Below are 21502 nucleotides of genomic sequence, written 5' to 3'. Positions count from 1 at the left end.
CAAAGTGCTGGGATTACTGGCTTGAGCCACCATGCCCGGCCAGTTCAACAAACTTTTATTGAGCACTAACTTAAGTCAAGAACTGGCTTGGTCCAGGCACAGTGGCTCATGCCTGTAATTTCAGCACTTTGGGAGGCTGAGGCCGGCAGATCACCTGAGGTCAGCAGGTTCAGACCAGCCTGGCCAACATGGGAAACCCTGTCTCCATTAAAAATACAAAAATTAGCTGGACATGATGGCACACACTTGTAATCCCAGCTACTTAGGAGGCTGAGGCAGGAGAATCACTTGAACCTGGGAGAGGGAGGTTGCAGTGAACTGAGATTGTGCCACTGCACTCCAGCCTGGGCAACAGAGCCAAGACAGAGATGACTTCACAGTGGAGCTATAGATCACTGGGACATGAGCTAGAAAAAAAGATCAGGAATCACTTTTGCTTAGTCATAATGAGGCTAGAAGACATACCCTTTTAAATGAGGGCATACATAATAAGTATTGGCTGACATGTATTCAACTTCAGGACCTTTAGTCTCATGTTGTTTGATCAAGTCCCTAACAGGCAGTCACCCTCAGACTCTCATCCCCCGCTACCCCACACCCTACACATACATAGGGCCATGGGTTTTCGCTGTTGTTTTTTCCCAGTCCTTATACTTAGAGCCATGTATGTGGGACAGCAGAAATAATCGTTGGGATTCCAGGGTGCCTGTTTTCTAACTTAGAGTCTCAGAGTCCTTGTTTTTGCAGAGTGCAATATAGAATACTTTTTTTGTTAAGTACTCTTTGTCTTCTTTTAAGGACAGCAGGTCCTTCTTGTAGAGCCTTTTTGGATTCAGTAGTCTGCATTAAACAGGAGCTTCTCTAACATGGCTGGAAACTGTAGGGGCTGGATTAGAGATTTTGGTGGTTGTGTGTTTTTTTTGAGACAGGGTCTCGCTGTGTCGCCAGGTGCCAGGCTGGAGTGCAGTGGTGGGATCTTGGCCCACTACAACCTCCGCCTCCCGGGTTCAAGCAATTCTCCTGCCTCAGCCTCCTGAGTAGCTGGGACTACAGGTGCATGTCACCATGCCCAGCTAATTTTTGTATTTTTAGTAGAGACGGGGTTTCACCATGTTGGCCAGGATGGTGTTGATCTCTTGACCTCATGATCCGCCCACTTCAGCCTCCCAAAATACTGGGATTACAGGTGTGAGCCACTGCGCCTGGCCTGGATTAGAGACTTTTAAGGACCTTATGGCAAAGCTTTAGCTGGTAGGGTACAGCGATCGAGTGGTCTCTTTTATTGGGGCTTTAGGTGTGCTGGGAACTGTGACATTACAAAGAGCCACTTGTCATTTACTGAAGGAAAATATGCTGGTCAATGAAGGGAAACTTTACTACAAAATCAACTTAGTAGAAATAAACCATTAAGTGGTACTAATGTGGCCAGGCACAGTGGCTCATGGCTATAATCCGAGCTCGTTGGGAGGCTGAGGCAGGTGGATCACTTGAGGCCAGGAGTTTGAGACCAGCGTGGCTAACATGGTGAAACCTTGTCTCTACTAAAAATAAAAAAATTAGCTGGCAGGGCTGGGTGCAGTGGCTCACGCCTGTAATCCCAGCACTTTGGGAGGCCGAGGTGGGCAGATCACCTGAAGTTAGGAGTTCGAGACCAACTTGTCCAACATAGCAAAAACCCCATCTCTACTAAAAAAATAACAACAGCAACAAAAGTAACCGGGCATAGTATTGTGTGCCTGTAGTCCTAGATGCTCTGGAGGGTGAGGCAGGAGAATTGCTTGAACCTGGCAGGTGGAGGTTGTAGTGAGCCAAGATTGCGCCCACTGCACTGCAGCCTAGGAATAAGAGTGGAACTCAGTCTCAAAAAAACAAACAAACAAACAAACAAAAAAAAGCCGATGTGATGGCCCATGCCTGTAGTCCCAACTACTCGAGAAGTTGAGGCACAAGAATCGCTTGAACCTAGGAGACAGAGAGTGCAGTGAGCTGAGATCACACCACTGCACTCCAGCCTGTCTTAAAAAAAGAAAATGGTAACTAGTTCAAGCTAATAATTTAACAGTAAATAAAGGATATAGATATGGAAAAACTATCTTTAGAGTGTATGAAATTAGTACATTACAAGATGGTGGGCCAGGCATAGTGGCTCATGACTGTAATCTCAGCACTTTTGGGAGGCTAAGGTGGGAGGATTGCTTGAGCCCAGGAGTTCAAGACCAGCCTTGGAAACATAGTGAGACTTTATAGAAAATAAAGAAAATTAGCTGGGCATGGTGGTGTGTGCCTGTACTCCCAGCTACTCAAGAGGCTTAGGTGGGAGGCTGGCTTGAGCCTGGAGGGTCAAGGCTGCAGTGAGCCGTGGTTGTACCATTGCACTCCAACATGGGCAACAGAGCGACACCCTGTCTCAAAGAAAAATACTGTTACCATAAAACACATATGATTTCAGCCCTTTGAGATCTGTCATGATTTATATGGTCTTCTTTAGTCAATAGTTCTATGTGTACCCGAAAAAAAAATGTATGTTCTGCTATTCTTGAGTATAGTGTTATTAATGTCAATTTAGCCCATTTGGTTGTTGGTTCTATTTAAGTTATATAGATATATCCTTACTGATTTTCTTTCTTCATTATATCAGTTTTTGAGAGGGGTGTTGAAATTTTCAACTGTAATTGTGAGTTTGTCTGTTTCCCCTTTCAGTTCTGTTCATTTTTGCTTAATGCATTTTGAGCCTCTGTAAGTAGGTGTATATATATATACATTTAGGATTGTTAATAGCTCGATGAATTGAGCCCTTTGTAATTATAGAATGCCTCCTTATCTCTGGTAATATTCTTTATCCTGAAGCCTATATTATGTGATATTAGTGTGGTCAGTCCAGCTTATTTATATATTTGTATATCTTTTTGGTTCATTTTACTTTTAACTTATCCATGTGTTTATTTTTTTAATGAATTTCTTTTTTTCTTTTTTTTTGAGACAGGGTCTTGCTCTGTCACCCAAGGCTGGAGTTCAGTGGCGCAATCTTGGCTCACTGCAATCTCTGCCTCCAGGGTTCAGCCAATTCTCCTACCTCAGCCTTCCAAGTAGCTGGAACTACAGGTGCGCACCACCACGCCTGGCTAATTTTTGTATTTGTAGTACACATGGAGTTTCACCATGTTGGCCAGGCTGGTCTTGAACTCCTGACCTTAGGCAATCTGCCTGCTTCAGACTCCCGAAGTGCTGGGATTACAGGCATGAGCCACCATGCCCAGCTGAATTTCTTTATTTCTTTTTTTTTTTTTTTTTTTTTTCCTGGAGATAGTCTTGCTCTGTTGCCCAAGCTGGAGTGCAGTGGTGTGATCGATCTCGGCTCACTGCAATCTCTGACTCCTGGGTTCAAGTGAGTCTCCTGCCTCAGCCTCCCAAGTAGCTGGGACTACAGGTGCATGCCACCATGCCCGACCAATTTTTTTTTTTTTATTTTTAATAGAGACTTTCACTGTGTTAGCCAGGATGGTATCAATCTCCTAACCTCGTGATCTGCCCGCTTCAGTCTCCCAAAGTGCCGGGATCACAGGCGTGAGTGAGCCACTGCTCCCAGCATGAATTTCTTTTAGATAGGAGATAATTGGATTTTTTAAATACACTCTTACCATCTTTGCTTTTTAATTGAAGTGTTTAGACCACTTACATTTATGTCATTTTCAATATGGTTGGGTTTAAGTTTATCACTTTGCTGTTTGTTTTCTGTTTATCCCATCTGTTTTCTGTTTATTCTTTCCTCTTTTCCTGGCTTCTTTTTCATTACTTTTTCACTATTCCATCTCCTCTGTTAGCTGTAAACCTTGATTTTAACTTTTATAACAGTTGCTGTATGGCTTAAAATATGCATCTTTAACTTATGCAGTCTGCCTTAAAATAATAAGTCATTTTATTTATAGTGTAAAAACTTCAAAAAGTACACTTTCATTTTCCCCTTGTATCTTTGGACTATTGTTGCCACACATTTTACTTTGACATGTTAAATGCCCCACGATTCATTGTTACTAATTTTGCTTTTAATGACATTTAAACATCTGAAAAAGTATTTTCCATTTACCCACATATTTGCCATTTCCAATGCCCTTTATTCGTATGTTTAGATCTGAGTTTCCCTCTGCATTATTTTATTTAGCCCGAAAAGCTTCAGCATTTCTTGTACTAAAGATTTCCTCTCGGCTGTACATGGCGACTCATGCCTGTAATCCCAGCAAGCTCCTGGGGAGGCCAAGGCGGGAGGATAGCTTGAGACCAGAAGTTCAAGACCAGCTTGGGCAACACGGCAAAAACCCATCTTAACAAAAAATAACAAAAATTAGCGAGACATGACAGCACACACCTGTAGTTGCAGCTACTCAGGAGGCTGAGATGGGAGGATCACCTAGGCCTGGGGAGGCTGAGGCTGCAGCAAGCCATGGTTGTGCAGTGGGCCACAGATTTCTTCTGGTAGAGACCTGGTGGCAATTAATCCTCTCAGCTTTTATTGTTGAAAAATCTCTTTATTTCTCCTTCATTTTTGAAGGCTAATTTTGCTGGATATCAAATTTTAGATAGACTGTTTCTATCTTTTGGCACTTTAAAGATGCTTTTCTGTTGTGTTGTTAAAGATACCTGTCTTGTATTGTTTCTTTCTTTTGTAGAGATAGGTTTTCTCCCGTTGCCCAGGCTGGTCTTGAACTCTTGGCCTCAAGAAATCTTCCCACCTAAGCCTCCCAAAGTGCTGGTATTTTAGGTGTGAGCCATCACAGCTAGCCAATCACAAATAATTTTTATTAAGAGATTGAAAAAATGCTTTAATAAAAAGTCTTCCAGTAGTACTATAGTATGGATGCTGCATGAAAGAAGTTTTCACTACCGTATCTAAGCTTTACATTTGACAGTGTGTATCTTTAAGGCCTTAAAAAATGTACACATACCCTGTGACCCAGCAATTTTTGCTGGGTGTGGGGGTGTGCACCTCTAGTCCCAGCCACTTGGAGGACTGAGTTAGGAGGTTCGCTTCAGCCCAGGAATTTGAGACTAGCCTGAGCAAGGTAGCATGGCTTATCTCTGAAAGAGAGAGAGAGAGGGAGAGAGAGAGAGAGGGAGAGAGAGAGAGGGACAGAGAGAGAGAGAGAGAGAGAGAGAGAGAAGTATGTGTAGCTTCTTCCTATGTGCTGTCCTGCCTTGCAAATCCCAGCTTCTTCAACCCCCACAAACCCTGAACCTCAGGCTCCTTGGATTATTTACCTCGCAGTAGTCTGCACAGTTTCTCTCTGCCACGCTATGGTCTGCAAAATGCCCATGAGCAGAAAGCCAGAACCTTCAAGGACTCACCTCTTTGGGTCCTTTCTCTCAGAGATCATAGTGCTAACGGTTCTTCAGTGCCCAAAGTCATCATTTCATATTTTTTTTCCAATTTTCTAGTTGTTTATAATGGGAGGGCAAGTTGGGTACTAGTTGCTTCATCGTGACCTGAAGCAGAAGTTGAGATCTCATTCAATTCCCACTGCTGACCTTTACTTTGCATATCTTTTCTTATAGTAATCATTAAAATTTTTATTTCTGAATCACACATAGTGTGATTCAGTATTTTGCATTTCCTGGGATACAAGTGGTTTTTCATTGTTTTTACTTTGTTTGATGGGACTTGAACACAGATATCTTTTAAAAAGAAAAAAAAAACCCTATTCTACAAGTAATAAATATTTATTGTAGAGAAATTCAGAAAATACACATTGCCCATGATCACTGTAATCCTCCTATGCTGAGATAACCACTGTTAACATTTTGGTGGTGATCTTTTGTGTGTGTATATACACTTGGAGAAATTGTTTCGTGACAGTGGGTACATACTGCATTGAGATCAGCTTTATCCACTCAGTATGTGTTGTGTTACTATCTTTCCATGTAAGTACGTAGACTTCATTTTTAATGGCTGCACTGTTTTTCATTAGATAGGTACATAATAATTTCTCATACTGGTTGTAGCTTATTTTCAGTTTTTGATTAGTGTCACAAACATTGTAATGAATATATTTGTACATCTGTGTTTGCACACAGCCATAGTTATTTTGTTAGCTAAATTTCCATAAGAGTTGCTGGGCCACAGGGTATATGGATATTTTTTAAGGCTTTAAAGATACACGTTGTCAAGCTAAAGGTAAAGTTTAGATATAGTAGTGGAAACTTCTTTCATGAAGCATCCATACTACTATACTACTAGAAGACTTTCCATTACATCACTTTTTCAGTTTCTTAATAAAAATTAATTGTGATTGGCTGGTTGTTGTGGCTCACACCTCAAATACCAGCACTTTGGGAGGCCTAGGTGGAAAGATTCCTTGAGGCCAGGAATTCAAGACCAGCCTCGGCAACATAGGAAGAGAGCCTTTCTCTCCAAAAAATTAAAAGGTTAGCCAGGTGTGGTGGCACATGCCTGTAGTCCCAGCTGCTTGGGAGGCTGAGGCAGGAGGATCACTTGAGGCCAGGAAGTCAAGGTTGCAGTGAGCCCTAATCGCTTCATTGCACTCCAGCCAGGTGATGGAATGAGATCCTGTCTCAAAAAAAAATGATTCATGATTAATTACTATTGAGAAGCAGTATCTATATTTTAATTATTTATTCATTTGTTTTTGTTTTTGTTTTTGAGACAGGGTCTCACTCTGTCATCTAGGCCGGAATGCAGGGGCACGATTTCAGCTCACTGCAACCTCCACCTCCCAGGTTCAAGTGATTCCCGTGCCTCAGCCTCCTGAATAGTTGGGATTACAGGTGTGTACCACCATGCCTGGCTAATTTCTGTATTTTTAGTAGAAACGGGTTTCTCAGCTGGGCACAGTGGCTCATGCCTGTCATCCCAGCACTTTGGGAGGCCTAGGCGGGTGGATCACCTGAGGTTGGGAGTTCGAGACCAGCCTGCCCAACATGGCGAAACCCTGTCCTGCCAAAAATACAAAAATTAGCTGGGCGTGGTGGCATATGCTTGTAACCCCAGCTACTCAGGAGGCTGAGGCAGGAGAATTGCTTGAACCTGAGAGATGGAGGTTGCACTGAGCCAAGATCGCACCATTTTACTCCAGCCTGGGCGACAAGAATGAAACTCTGTCTCAAAAAAAGAAAAAGAAATGGAGTTTCACCATGTTGCCTTGTGCCCTGGCAGCATCTGTTTTGTAAATGAAAGTTTTCATTAAAGGAAGTTCTCTCCCTCAGCCTGGAAGCTCTAGGATCCTTCTAGTGGGTGAGTGGGTGTTACAAAACTCTCCAGGTGGCCTTGGTAAGCAGCAGGGTGTGGGGACCACTTCTGTAGACCAGTGCTTCTGGTCTGTTCCAGCAGGGTGAATATAATGACCTGAATGTTGGTAAGCAAGCCCACATTAGTCTGCCACCAGAATAAAATTTCCTTGAAGTCTCCTGTTTTAACTGAGAAATTCCTATAAAATTTATTTTCTACTCCATGAAATATTATTTTGTTTTAAAAATAATTACGATTTTATTACATCTATTTAATCCTAAATCTAAGTAGATTTTTTTTTAAATGATATGAAGAAGCAGGTCTGTTTTATTTATTTATTTTTTTTGAGACAGGGTCTTGCTCTGTCACTCAGGCTGGAGTACAGGGCACAATCATAGCTCACTGAAACCTCCAACTCCTGGACTCAAGCAATCCTCCTGCCTCAGCCTTCCAAGTAGCTGGAACTACAGGCATGCACCATACCTGGCTAATTTGTGTGTGTGTGTGTGTGTGTGCCTGTGTGTCTGTGTGTGTGTGTGTGTGTGTGTGTGTGTGTGTGTGTGTGTGTAGAGACACAAGTCTCACTATGTTGCTCAAGCTGATCTTGAATTTCTGACTCCTGGCCTTAAGTGATCCTCCCACCTCAGCCTCCCAGAGTACTGGGATTACAGGCATGAGCCACCATGCCCAGCCAATTTTTTAAAATGGATAACCAGTTGTTCCTAGTGCATTTATTGGATGATTTATCCATTCTCCACTGATTGGAAATGCCATCTTTATTATACATCAGATTTCAAAGTATAGTATACACAGGTTTATTTTTGTATTCTGTTTGATTATCAATTCCAGTATGAGGACCATGCTGTTTTAGTAACTGTGGCTTTTAAGTACTTTTGTTAAGGAGTTATCTAATCTTACTATGTCACTCTACTATTTAAACACAATATTAAATCCAGATTTCTTATGATAACATACAGTGACATTGAAGATTACATCTGCACCTCAGCTGCCAGTCTCTTCTCTCGCCACTCACCTGTAACCCACTCTTCCCAGATCTGTCCGTCTGCAGCCTCAAATTCTCACAGTTCCTCAACAGTTCCTTGCTTTATCAGATAACCATGGCTTTGTGCAAGTCATTCCATTGCCTGCCCTCTTATCCTAATGCAGTTAATTTGCCCTTCAGGATTCAGCTCAGGCACATCTCTTTTGTGAAGTCTTCTCAGATGCCTGCTAGGCTGCAAAGAACCTTCCTCCTTTATGCCTTCAGAGTGCTTCATGAATAACTTTCATTCTTTCTGTTTTTGTTGTTGTTGTTATTTTTTGAGTCTCGCTGTGTCACCCATGCTGGAGTGCAGTGGTGTGATCTCAGCTCACTGCAACCTCCTCATCCCCCATTCAAGCAATTCTCCTGCCTCAGCCTCCCCAGTAGCTGGGATTACGTGCATGCACCACCACACTGGCTAATTTTTATATTTTTAGTAGAGAGGAGGTTTTACCATGTTGCCCAAGCTGGTCTTGAACTCCTGACCTCAGGTGATCCACCTGCCTGGGCCTCGCAAAGTGCTGGGATTACAGGCGTGAGCCACCGTGCCCAGTCGATACCTAACTTTCTCATAGTACTTCAGCTTTTGTCTTGTAGCCTAAGCCCTAGCACAGCATTATTCATTACACTCAGTTTTAAAAAAAAAAAAACTAGAGGCCGGGCGCTGTGGCTCACGCCTGTAATCCCAGCACTATGGGAGGCCAAGGCGGGTGGATCATGAGGTCAAGAGATTGAGACCATCCTGGTCAACATGGTGAAACCCCGTCTACTAAAAATACAAAACATTAGCTGGGCTTGGTGGCACGTGCCTGTAATCCCAGCTACTCAGGAGGCTGAGGCAGGAGAATTACCTGAACCCAGGAGGCGGAGGTTGAGGTGAGCCGAGACCATGCCATTGCACTCCAGCCTGGGTAACAAGAGCGAAACTCCGTCTCAAAAAATAAATAAATAAAATAAATAAAAATAAAATAAAATAAAACTATAGGCTGGGCACGGTGGCTCTTGCCTGTAATCCCAGTAGTTTGGGAGGCCAGGGTGGGCAGATCACTTGATTGCGGCATTACACTCCAGCCTGAGCAACAAGAGTGAAAACTGTCTCAAAAAAACAAAACAAAACAAAACAAAACAAACCACACCTGTAATTCTTCAGTGTATCCGGGGTACATGTTGCTCCTTTAAGTGCCTGTGTGCTTTTTTTATACATACTTTTTCCTTGGACTTTATTGCCTAGCAATTTCCTGCTTAAACTTTCAGACTGCTGAGGGGTCACTTCTGGAGGAGCCTTCCTGCCCTTTCTCCTCATCAGAGTTCCCTGCTTACTTCTCTTTGCCTTGTGCATGCCTCTGCTGAAACATTTTTTTATAATGCCCTGTCCCATAATACGTATCTGGAAGTTCAGTGTTGTTTAGCGACTTGGCTTTGGAATTAGATAACCTAAGTGCCCAACCTGGCTTTATCATTTCCAGCTTTGTCACCTGCAACCAATTATATAATATTTCTAAGCCTCAGTTTCCTTAGGTACAAAATGGGAATAATAATAGTTCCTCCTTTATAGGGTTCTTGTGAGGACTCGACGAGACAATACCTCTGAAACGCGTAGCTCTCTGTCCAGTACGTAGGTGGCCCTCAATACGTACTTCCTATTATTGTATCTTTCTCCACAAGACTTTGCTTAAGACTCTCTTATTTATCTCTGAAACCCAATACTTAGCCAGGAGCCTGGCAGCCAGTAGACTGATGAATAAATTAACAACTGTCCTCAGAACTCCTTCCTGTGTCACTTTTCTCAGTGGTGCCATCATTCTCTTTAGGGTCATCTTTAACTTTCCTTCTCATTCAAAACAACAACAACAAAAATACTGAGTTTTTGTCATAAGCTAAACACAGTGCAAGGCCCTGGGTGTATATATAATGAGAGAAAAACATGAAGTCTCTATTCATTGTAGCTTACAGTAAAGCAGGGGAAGTAGTTGAAAATAAAAATCCTAGAATCTTCGGACTCATTCTACTATTCTACTTTTGTGTATGTTTGTAAATTTTCAAAGTGAATTTTAAAGTAAATAAATGAATAAGCAATTATAAAATGTTATGTGCTATGAAGAAAATGAATAAAACCTGTGTAAGAAACTGTCCTGGAGAACCAGTATATATACAGTGTTCAGGGAAGATCTTGGAGTTCACATTTAAGTTGAGACTGGAAATTGAGAAGGAGCCAGCCATAGGAGAGGGTGTTTCTGACAGAGGGAGTAGCATGTACCAAGCCATAGGAGAGCAAGTCTTACCATAGTCCAGAGACGGAAAGGTCACTGGGCTGTATTAGAGCAAGGAAGGATGGATAGATGACGTTGCAGAGCAGGTAAGCAGAGTCCATGTTGCTTAAGATCTTGAAGACCAAAAGAATGGGTTCAGGTTTCTCATTATAGTATGATGCTGTTGAAGACTTAAAGCAGGGAGTAAAGCCAATCTAATTTGCATTTTTAAAGGTATGTGTCAGAAAAATTGGAGGAAGACAAGGGTGGGAACAGAGAGACCAGTTGGGAAGCTATTGCCGTAGCTTAGGGAAGAGATGATAATAGAGAAATAAACAGTGAAAACATTTGAGATGTATTTTAGAGATAGACTCTGTGGGACTTGCTGGTGGATTAGAAGTAGGAGTGGAGGAAGGGATAGAAGTCCAGAATTCTGGCTTGAAAGCTGTATATTGTGTTATTTACTGAGATTTACTCAAGTAGATGGAATGTTTTGGGGGAAAGTCAAGAGTTAAAGTTTGATTATAGTAAGTCTGAAGTGCTTTGAGGCACCCAAGTGGGAATATCAAAGTAAGTAATTGAATACAACGGGAGAACTGGGGTTCCAAGGAAAGTTCCCAACTGCAGATATAAATGTGAAGGTTTTCATTAAAAGGACAATAATAAAAACCATGAGAATGGGGAATATCATTCAAGGAGAAAGTAAAGGAAAGAGGGTTTGATGTTAAGTTCTAAATTACTATTAGCATTTAAGGGTAGAATCAAAGGAGGGTGAAAGAGAGAAGAGGAGTCAAAGACATAGAAGGAAAGCCAGGAGAGTGAAGTACCGTAGAAGCCACTGTACCCCAAGCCAGTCCCTAGAACAATGCCTGGCCAGGAGAGTGTTCAGTAATTGTTGGTTGAATGAAATCAAAAGAAGAGATCATTTCAAAAATGAGGAAATAATTAACTAAATTTAGTGCTGTTGAAAGGGTCAGATGAGAGCATGAACTATTCATTTGATTGGCAGCATGGATATTGCTGGTGATAGAGGCAAAAGTCATGTCAGAATGGTTTTAACAGAGCTTGCATAGGAAGTGAGAAAGTGCGAGAAAGAGAGTAGATTTTTAACTCTGACGAAATCTGGCTGTGAAGGGAGCAGAAAAATGGAGTAGTAGTTGAAGAGTGATACAGAGCCAAAGAATAATTTTTGTTAGTCTTTTTAAGAGGGAACGTACTAGAGCATGTATGCCCGTGGGAATGATCCAGGAAACAGTGAGTGAAGGTGGTTGGAGGCAAAAGAGGGAAGAATTGCAAGACTGGAGTTTATGAGTAAGAGAAAGGGGAGTAAGAGATCAGGAGCGTAAGCATTCTTATAAAGGAGAAGGGCTACTTCTGTTGAAATAGGAGAAAGAAGGGAAAATTGATGCATATTCAGGTAGGTTTATACAACTGGTCATGAGATAGCAGATCATTGTATTATGGAATTTTTATTCTCAATGAAGAATCAATGACATTAGCTTAAAAGGCAGGGAAGAGGTGGGGAGGAGGGGAAAATAAGAAATAGCCTTCTTGGAGAGAGGAGAATAGGAAAGCCAGCCTGCTAAAGAGATCTAGTTAGACTGCCAATTTAAATTGAGTGCCCATTTGCCTAACCTTTAATTTACGGTAAACCTGCCAAGTTGAATGCTTTTTGATCAGGGTTCTTGGCATGGAGAAGGCAATTGCTTGAGTTCTGGGATTGTGGAATTTGAAAGAAGGAGACCTTGGAAATGAATTGAAAGTTCTTGCAAGTGATTGATTATAATGATTAACTATGTAATTTAAGCTAAAGAAAAAATTTAAGTCAGGAGAGGGAAAATGGGGTCAAGAGATAGAAGGACTCATGGAAGTTAAAAAGTTTGCATGGGGGCCAGGCACGGTGGCTCACACCTGTAATCCCAGCACTTTGGGAGGCCGAGGTGGGTGGATCATGAGGTCAAGAGATCGAGACCATCCTGGCCAACATGGTGAAACCCTGTCTCTACTAAAAATACAAAAATTAGCTGGATGTGGTGGTATACGCCTGTAGTCCTGGCTACTCTGGAGGCTGAAGCAGGAGAATCACTTGAACCTGGGAGGCAGAGTTTTCAGTGAGCCGAAATCTCGCCAGGGCACTCTAGCCTGGTGACAGAGCGAGACTCCGTCTCAAAAAAAAAAAAAAAGAAAAAAGTTTGCATGGGACGCTTGAGCCAGTGAGCTAAAATAATCACAGCATGAATTGAATTTGATGACACAAGGTGAGCTCAGTTTGATGTGACTATGGAAGAGTGTGGGGTGAGGCAGAATGAAGGAAAAGGTCCTTGGAGCTGAGCAGTTTCCACTATTGCAAGGCCCGGGTTTTGGCCTAGGTTATGCATTTGAATGTTAAAGGTATGTTAAACATAGTGACTAATTGTGCCAGAGAGTTTAACACTGAGCCAGATGTGCTCAAATGTCAGATGGTGGTTAGTGTTCTGCAAAGAAATAAAATTGAGTTCTGGGACGGAAAGAGGATAGATGGCCTTTTAGACTTGGTGGCCTCTCTGAGGTGGTGATATTTATGCTGAGATCTGGATGATAAAATGACCAGTGGAGAGAATTAATCCAGTCTGAGGGAGCAGCTCTAATATAAAGGCTCTAAAGTTAGGTACAAATCCCTCACCTTTCAGGAAAAGAAAGGAGGCTGGGAAGGCTGGAGCTTATTAGGCTGAGAAAGGGTGGGATGAAATGAGGTTAGAGTGTGGTAGGAGTCAGATGATGAAGGGTTTTGAAAGTCATGCTCAGAAGTTTGGTGCGTGTATGTTAATTCTGTGTGCAATGGTGTGGTAGCTAGTCTGCGAGATGGCCCAGTGGTCCTTGCCTCCTGGTATTCATGCCTTTGTGTAGTCCTCTCTCCTGCTGAATAGGGCTGACCATTGGAATACTGTGGCAATGATGGTTTGTAATTTCTCTTGTTGGGTCATTGTAACTTCTGCCTTCCTCTCATAGAGCACTTGCTCTGAGGGAAGCAAGATTGCTGTGTTGTGAGGACGTTTAAGCAGCCTGTGGAAAGGCTCACATGGAGAGGAACTCCAGCTAGCAGCTACCATGTGAGTGCTTTGTTTTGGAAGAAGATCTTCCAACCCCAGACGAACCTTCAGATGATTGCAGCCTCTAAAACATACATATTTCATTCATAAATATCCTGGTTTGTCTCTCTAAAAGGCAAGGAATTTAAAAAAAAAATCTTACATAATTATATCTAAAAATATAATAATTCCTTAATATTACAAGAAATTCAGAGTCTTTAAAAATATTAGTTGTTAAATTTGGCTTATTTGAATTAGGATCCAAAAAGAGACCAACACAGAATCTGGTTAATATTTCCTAACCAGTAAGGCATTATGAACTCACAGATTTCTTTATCTGTAGACTTCACTTACTCTTCTTTCCTTCAATTTATCTTAAAAGTAAACTTGGTTGTCTGTCCTATAGTTTTTTACATTCTGGATTTTGCTAATTGTATCTGTTCAGAGTGCAAGGGAGAGTGTTCCTTTACCTTGAATTTTATGTAAACTTGCAATTATATCCAGAGGAGGCTTCATATAATTCAGGGTTTTTTGTGTGTGTGTGTTTTTTTTTGCAAGAATATTTTATAGGAGGTGGTGGTTACTTCCATCAAGAGGCATATAATAACCAGTTGTTTCGTCTAATCTTATTATGATGTTAACAGCGATTGAGGAACAGTGCAGAGATATGTTAATTTATTAGGGTTTACAAAATGGTGATATTCTAATTCTGTCATTTGTCTTCATTTATTAGCTAGACAAACTATTGTTGTTGTTGTGGTTGGGACAAGGTCTCATTGTGCTGTCTAGTCTGTAGTGCAGTAGTACAAACATGGCTTATGGCAGAGTAAACCTCCTGGGCTCAAGTGATCCTCCCACCTCAGCCCCTCTAGCAGCTGGTACCGCAGGTGCACACCACCACACTTGGTTAATTTTTAAATTTTTTGTAGAGACAGGGTCTTGCCATGTTGCCCAGGCTACTCTCGAGCTCCTGGGTTCAAGCAGTTCTCCTTCCTCAGCCTCCCAGAGTGCTGGGATTATGGGCATGAGCCACCATGCTTGGCCAGAAATAGTCGCTTAACTCTGTGGTTAATCTGGGGTATATTCCATTTAGGAAAGGCAGATTAAATGCTTGATTCTTTCTATTTACCGGTTTTCATAAGAATTAATTCCCTAGTATCCTCCAAGAGAGACACAGTAAGGTCTTTTTTTTTTTTTTTTTTTTTTTTTTTTTTTTTTGAGACGGAGTTTCGCTCTTGTTACCCAGGCTGGAGTGCAATGGCGCGATCTTGGCTCACCGCAACCTCCGCCTCCTGGGTTCAGGCAATTCTCCTGCCTCAGCCTCCTGAGTAGCTGGGATTACAGGCACGTGCCACCATGCCCAGCTAATTTTTTGTATTTTTAGTAGAGACGGGGTTTCACCATGTTGACCAGGATGGTCTCAACCTCTCGACCTCTCGACCTCGTGATCCACCCGCCTCGGCCTCCCAAAGTGCTGGGATTACAGGCTTGAGCCACCGCGCCCGGCAGTAAGGTCTTAAAGTATGTATATTTCATTATGAACTCACAGATTTCATCATATTTCATAGATGTGAATCTATTGCAATGATTATTTTTTATTGATGCTAAAATGATCCCATCTTTGACTACTGGGAGGAGCCCCTTCAAGGTGGTTTCCGAAGGCTTTTTATTGTGTCCTTGCTTTTTGGTATGATGATATGTTTAGGTGCATCTTGTGCATCTTCTGTCCCAGCCCTCAGTCATTTCTTCAGGGAGCTCTCATCCTTTTCAGTCGGAGGGGATATATAGAGGCATGTTTTGGATGCTTGAGCATGCATGACAAATTTTTAAATAGAGGCTTATCAGAATATCTATAGAGTTCAAAGGAAAGTCTTCTTTCACCTTGAATTTGAATGGATAGAAATTCAATTTTTTATTAACCTGTGAAATATGGAGTGTTTTCATTTGTTGTTAGAGAAGAAGAAAAACAAAGCCTTTATATAGAAAAAATGAAGCCTTAACTCTCCTTTAAAATTGTGTGTCCTCTCTCTGCCATACTTTATTCATCATGTCCAGTGAAAAGAAATGCTAATAAGCTTTTCATGTTTCCAGTTATGTAAAAACCAGGCAGTGTTTAAAGGTTATCATTATAGCATTTGTTTGATATATTTCTTTCTTTCTTTCTTTCTTTCTTTCTTTCTTTCTTTCTTTTTCTGGAGATGGAGTCTCGCTCTGTTGCCCAGGCTGGAGTGCAGTGGTGCGATCTTGGCTCACTGCAGCCTCCGCCTCCCGTGTTGCCTCACCTTCCTGAGTAGCTAGGATTACAGGCGTGTGCCACCATACCTAGCTAATTTTTTGTATTTTTAGTAGAGACCAGGTTTTGCCATGTTAGCCAGGATGGTTTCCATCTCCGGACCTTGTGATCTGCCTGCCTCAGCTTCCCAAAGTGCTGGGTTTACAGGCATATGAGCCACGGTGCCCGGCCAATGTATTTCTTAAGTCTTTTTATCTCCAGGTCCCTCGTCCTGTAGGCTCCCCTGTCATAGACACAAGTCTTCTTCCTGGCATTTTTACAAGGGCCTGATGTTTTGTTTGGAAAATTTTGCTTTATCATATATCCTCAGATTATACTGCATCACTAGTGAAAAGCTTAGTTTTGTGACTGGTTTAAGTAATGTGTTTCTGGATATTTTGATGATAAAAACTCATTACAGATAAGAGATGGAAATATATCATTAGAATGATTGTGTATTTAAATTACGAATCACGTTAGAGGGGAATGGAATGTTACCTCCTTATGGGAAGACTCTGGAATGTAGAAATTTTTTTCAACATGTAACAACTTGATCTTTCCCCGTTTCCCAGTGTTCAGGATCTAATTCAGCAGTTTTATACATGGTATGTTAAGCTTTTCATTAATTCTGTTACTCATTCAACAAATACTAAGCACGAGAGTAATACCAGGCTTGGCACTAGGAACTGAGAATAAGGAAATAAGAAACACACATGCTAAACTGACCATTATCTAGTGGGAGAAAGACAAACAATTACATATATAATTCCAAACCCTGATAAGTGCATTTTAGGAAAAATACAGGGAGCTGTAAGAGTGATTAACTGTGCGGCCTGGCTTAGTCTGGGAGGCCAGAAAGGCCTTTCATAGACAAAGTAATATTTAAGTAAAGATTTGAAGGAGGCGGGCGCGGTGGCTCAAGCCTGTAATCCCAGCACTTTGGGAGGCCGAGGCAGGTGGATCACGAGGTTGAGAGATCGAGACCATCCTGGTCAACATGGTGAAACCCCATCTCTACTAAAAATACAAAAAACTAGCTGGGCGTGGTGGTGCGTGCCTGTAATTCCAGCTACTTAGGAGGCTGAGGCAGGAGAATTGCCTGAGCCCAGGAGGCGGAGGTTGCGGTGAGCCGAGATCACGCCATTGCACTCCAGCCCGGGTAACGAGAGCGAAACTCCATCTCAAAAAAAAAAAAAAAAAAGATTTGAAGGAAAAGTAGGCATTGGCCAAGTGATCACTGGATCCAGAGCCTTCAGGCACAGAGACTAGCTATTTGTGAAGGTCTTGAGGGAGGAAAGAGCTTGAAGCCTTGGAGGACCTGAGAATGCTGGTGAGGCTGGAGACTGAGAGGGAGGCAGGGAATTCAGAGAGGAGCTGGAGATGTAGGCAGGGTCCTGATCACAGAGGCTGCTGTTGGCCTCTGAATACGTTAGAGCCACAGTTGTACAGCCACTTAACTGTTGATGACCCAGACTAAGGACCAGACAATACTTTCCAGGACCTCTTGGTCCTCCTGGGAGATGCTGGGAACTCTGAGTTCAGCTTTTCTCTCCTATTTCTCAGGGTCCTTTGTTAATAAATCTTTTATTGAATACCAGTAAGTGGGAAAAATAAAAATAAAAATAAAAAATAAATTTTTCTTAAAAAAGAAATCTTTTAAAAATGATTCCTGCTTACCTTGTACTAAAGAGTGAAAGAGACTTTTGATAAATGGAATTATTTTTTTACTAATCTTCAGAAACCTTTACTCCAAGGGTGCACTCATACATAGTTGTACCTTTAAAAGACTTTCATGTCTCATTTGATCCTCACAGCGACCTTATAAGATGGATATTTATTATTTTTCATTTAATAGAGAAAAGGGACTGAAGCTCTGAAAAATTAGGTAGTCAAGGCCAGGTACTAAGTGGTGAAGCAGTAACTGGACACCAGGCCTTCTAACTAGAGACCCAGTGGTCTTTGTGCTGCCTTGGCCTCCTAAATTGTTGGGATTGCAGGCTTGAGCCACTGCACCTCACCTAAGACTTTTTTCTTTAATGGCAGTTTTAAGGTCACAGTAAAATAGAGCAGAAAATTTAGAGTTCTCATATTTGCCTGTTCTCTGTCCCTGCCAGCCTCCCCCAGTGTCACATCTCACACCAGAAAGATTTGTTTAATTGATGAACTTATGTTGATACACCATTATTACTCAAAGTTCATCATTTACATGAAGGTTCACTCTTGGTGGTGTTCATTCTGTAGGTTTGGACAAATGTGTGATGGCATATATCCATCACAGAATCATGCAGAGTAGTTTCAGTGTTCTATATCTTCTCTGCTCCACCTATTCATCTCTCCATCTTCCTGCCTTCTGGCAGCCACTGCTTTTTACTGTCTCTATAGATTTTTCATTTCCAAAGGTCATGTAGTTGAAATCACACAGCCTTTTCATATTGGCTTCTTTCGCTTGGTACTATGTATTTTAGTTTTTTTTCACATCTTCTCATGGCTTGATAGCTCATTTCATTTTAGCATGAATAATATTCTGTTGCCTGGATGTACTCCAGTTTATCCATTCACCTGCTGAAGGCCATCTTACTTGCTTCCAGGTTTTGATAATTACCAATAAAGCTGCTATAAACACCACGTGTGGATTTTTGTGTGGACGTAAATTTTCTCTTCATTTGAACAGATGTCAAGGAGCACAATTGCTGGATTGAATGGTAAGAGTAAGTTTAGTTTTGTGAGAAACTACCAAACTTGTCTTACAAAGTGTCCATACCGTTTTACATTCCCACCAGCAATGAATGAGCATTCCTGTTGCTCCACATCATTGCCAGCATTAGATGTTGTCAGTCTTCTGCATTTTGGGCACCTAATAGGTGTGTAGTGGTATCGCATTGTTTTTTTAATTTGTAATTCCCTAATGACATATGATGTTGAGTATCTTTTCATATCCTTATTTGCCATCTGTATATATTCTTCAGTGAAGTGTCTGTTCAGGTCTTTTGACCATTTTTAATTAAGTTGTTCATTTTTTATTATTGAGTTTTAAGAATTCTTTGTATATTTTAGATAACAGTCCTTTATCAGATATGTCTTTGTATTTTCTCCCAGTCTTTGACTTATCTTCTCATTCTCTCAATTAACATAATTTTGATTTACAAGTTGTAGTATGAATTATTGATGTATTTTATCTTAGTAAGACAAAACACCTCCTAACCCATTCATTTGAAAAATCCTATAAACATTGACCCAGTAGCAGTGTTTAACCCTAATGCCCAAATTGTGGTCTTGGAATACCAATTCTCACTAACAAGAAGCAGGGTTATTTAGAGAAATCACTGATAGAGGTCTAGAGCAGAAACTGTACAAGGCAAACCTAGAACTTCTGGTTATACCACATAACAAGGAAGTCATAAAGGACTGTGACCAGGAACACATCAAAAGAACCAAAGAAAATGCATGAGAAGACTCCCTTCAGCCAATGATGAGACAATCTGAATACCAATAAAAATATTAACTCAAAAAGTCATGAGTTCCTAATGATGCTTAAACTATTGGATACCATTTGCTAACACTACATTAACCATGTGTACGTTCCCTTTCTTATACAAACAGATCTGGCTTCTAGAGCTATGTACTAATGTATAAGAATTACAGAGGACAGAGCAGCATATTAGGACCATTATGGGGTCCAGTCAGAAAAATCCAGACTGCGTGAAGCTCTGGTTTCTTCAACAAGCAACCTGGTCTCTTCAACAAATAAATTGAGACAGTTGGAAATTTGGATACTGGCTGATTACTTGATGGTATTGGGATTGTTACTAATGTTTTTAAGTGTAATGGCATTATGAATTTTTAAGAGTTTTTAAAAAATATTAGCCATTGGTATTTACCAATGTATTTATCAATGAAATGTCCTTGCTTTAAAACTAATGCAGAGGCAGGATACAAATAAGGGATACAGATGAAACAGTGTTGGCCTGGAGTTAACTATTTAAGCTTACAATGACCACGTGAAGGTTCATTATATTATTGACTACTTCTGTGTCTAACATTTTTTTAATGAAACGTAAAAAGAAACTTTCCTTGAGAATTCATAACCACAAACTGGCCCACGTATGAGTGTGGAACTTGAATTCATACTCTGTGCAGTATGAAATTTAAATTGTTCATGGGCTAATATGCCTCCAGGAAGCTGCCAGAGCAACATAAATCTTCTCAGGAAAAGAAAATACCCTACTTAGGACTCAAATATGTCTCACAATAAAATTATTCAGAACAGAAGCCCAAAATGAAAAGCCACAAAACATTCAAACAACTGAGCTACAGTGAGTGAGTCAGCAGAAATAACAAAAATAATCAGATTTGAGGCCAGGCATGGTGGCTCATGCTTGTAATTCCCATACTTTGGGAGGCCAAGGCAGGTTGATTCCTTGAGGTCAAGAGTTCAAGACCAGCCTGGCGAACATGGCAAAACCTCATCTCCACTAAAAATACAAACATTAGCTGGGCATGGTGGTGTGTTCCTGTAATCCCAGCTCCTTGGGAGGCTGAGGTGGGAGGATCATTAGAACCTGGGTGGCAGAGGTTGCTGTGAGCTGAGATTCACCACTGCACTCCAGCCTGGGTGACAGAGTGAGACTCTCTCTGAAAAAAAAAAAAAATCAGATTTGAAAAATCTACAATATTGTGATTATTGGAAACTGAAGATGAAATAAGTATATTTAATATGTTTAAGGAAATAAAGACTATTTTTACTATGAATGGAGGAAAGCAGAAGAGTATTTTTGAGCTTTCGGTTAGGACACAGTTACAAGCTTAAACTTTGGAGTCAAATGGTGTGAGCTGTACTGCTAGTGGCTGTTATTTAACTTCTCTGTTTCCTTCTCTATCAAATAGGATGACAAGTGGGAATGGTTTGGGTACAAAAGTACAGTGAGATAAAATGAATGAGATCTAGTATTTGGTAGCACAATAGAATGACTATAGTTAATGATAATGTATTGTATATTTTAAAATAACTGGAAGAATAGAATTCGATATTCCTAACACAAAGAAATGATAAATGCTTGAGTAAAAAAAAAAAATTTAATGGGATGACAGTAGTACTTACCTTATGGAATGCTTTGATAAGCAGATGAGATGCCGGGTGCAGTGGCACGTGCCTATAGTCCCAGCTACTCAGGAGGCTGAGGCGGGAGGACTGCTTGAGTCCAGGGGTTCTGATCTGTAGTGCACTATGCTGATTGGGTGTCCACACGAAGTTTGGCATCAATATGGTGACCTCCCGGGAGCGGGGAACCACCAGGTTGCCTAAGGAGGGGTGAACTGGCCCAGGTCAGAAAGGGAGCAGGTCAAAACTCCCATGCTGATGAGTAGTGGGATTGCACCTGTGAATAGCCACTGCACTCTAGCCTGGGCAACATCCATCTCTTAAAAAAAAAAAAAAGATAAGCAGATGATTTGTATGTAAAGCATTGTGACTTGTACACAGTATGCATCTAGTAAATGTTAGGGATTGCTAACATTGTTGAATTTAAGAGGCCATCAATCATAAGACATATTTTATGCTCCATTAAGAAAGAAAGGATGCTGCCAATTAACTGTAAGATGTAAGATGTCATTAGTTGTAAAACCTGTCTGGATTTC

General features: G+C 41.1%; 1 protein-coding gene across 8 annotated transcripts in view; it reads left to right on the top strand.

Annotated features, from left to right (window-relative positions):
* TNRC6B (trinucleotide repeat containing adaptor 6B) overlaps positions 1-21502 on the top strand; it is a 296001-nt gene that overhangs the window by 28786 nt on the left and 245713 nt on the right. The window contains exon 1 of one of the 8 annotated variants that reach the window (XM_074390904.1): positions 14948-18570. The exons of 4 other annotated variants lie outside the window; for them this stretch is intronic. In XM_074390904.1, the coding sequence (XP_074247005.1) occupies positions 18540-18570 (31 nt within the window). In that variant the 5' untranslated portion in view covers positions 14948-18539. Of the gene's footprint in view, positions 1-14947; positions 18571-21502 lie in introns of those variants that run through there. 3 more of the 8 variants (XM_074390910.1, XM_074390911.1, XM_074390913.1) reach the window with 3 other exon arrangements.

The sequence above is a fragment of the Saimiri boliviensis genome, chromosome 21 (genome assembly GCF_048565385.1).
Source record: "Saimiri boliviensis isolate mSaiBol1 chromosome 21, mSaiBol1.pri, whole genome shotgun sequence".
Classification (NCBI taxonomy): domain Eukaryota; kingdom Metazoa; phylum Chordata; class Mammalia; order Primates; family Cebidae; genus Saimiri; species Saimiri boliviensis.
This window is presented reverse-complemented; position numbering and strand designations above follow the sequence as displayed.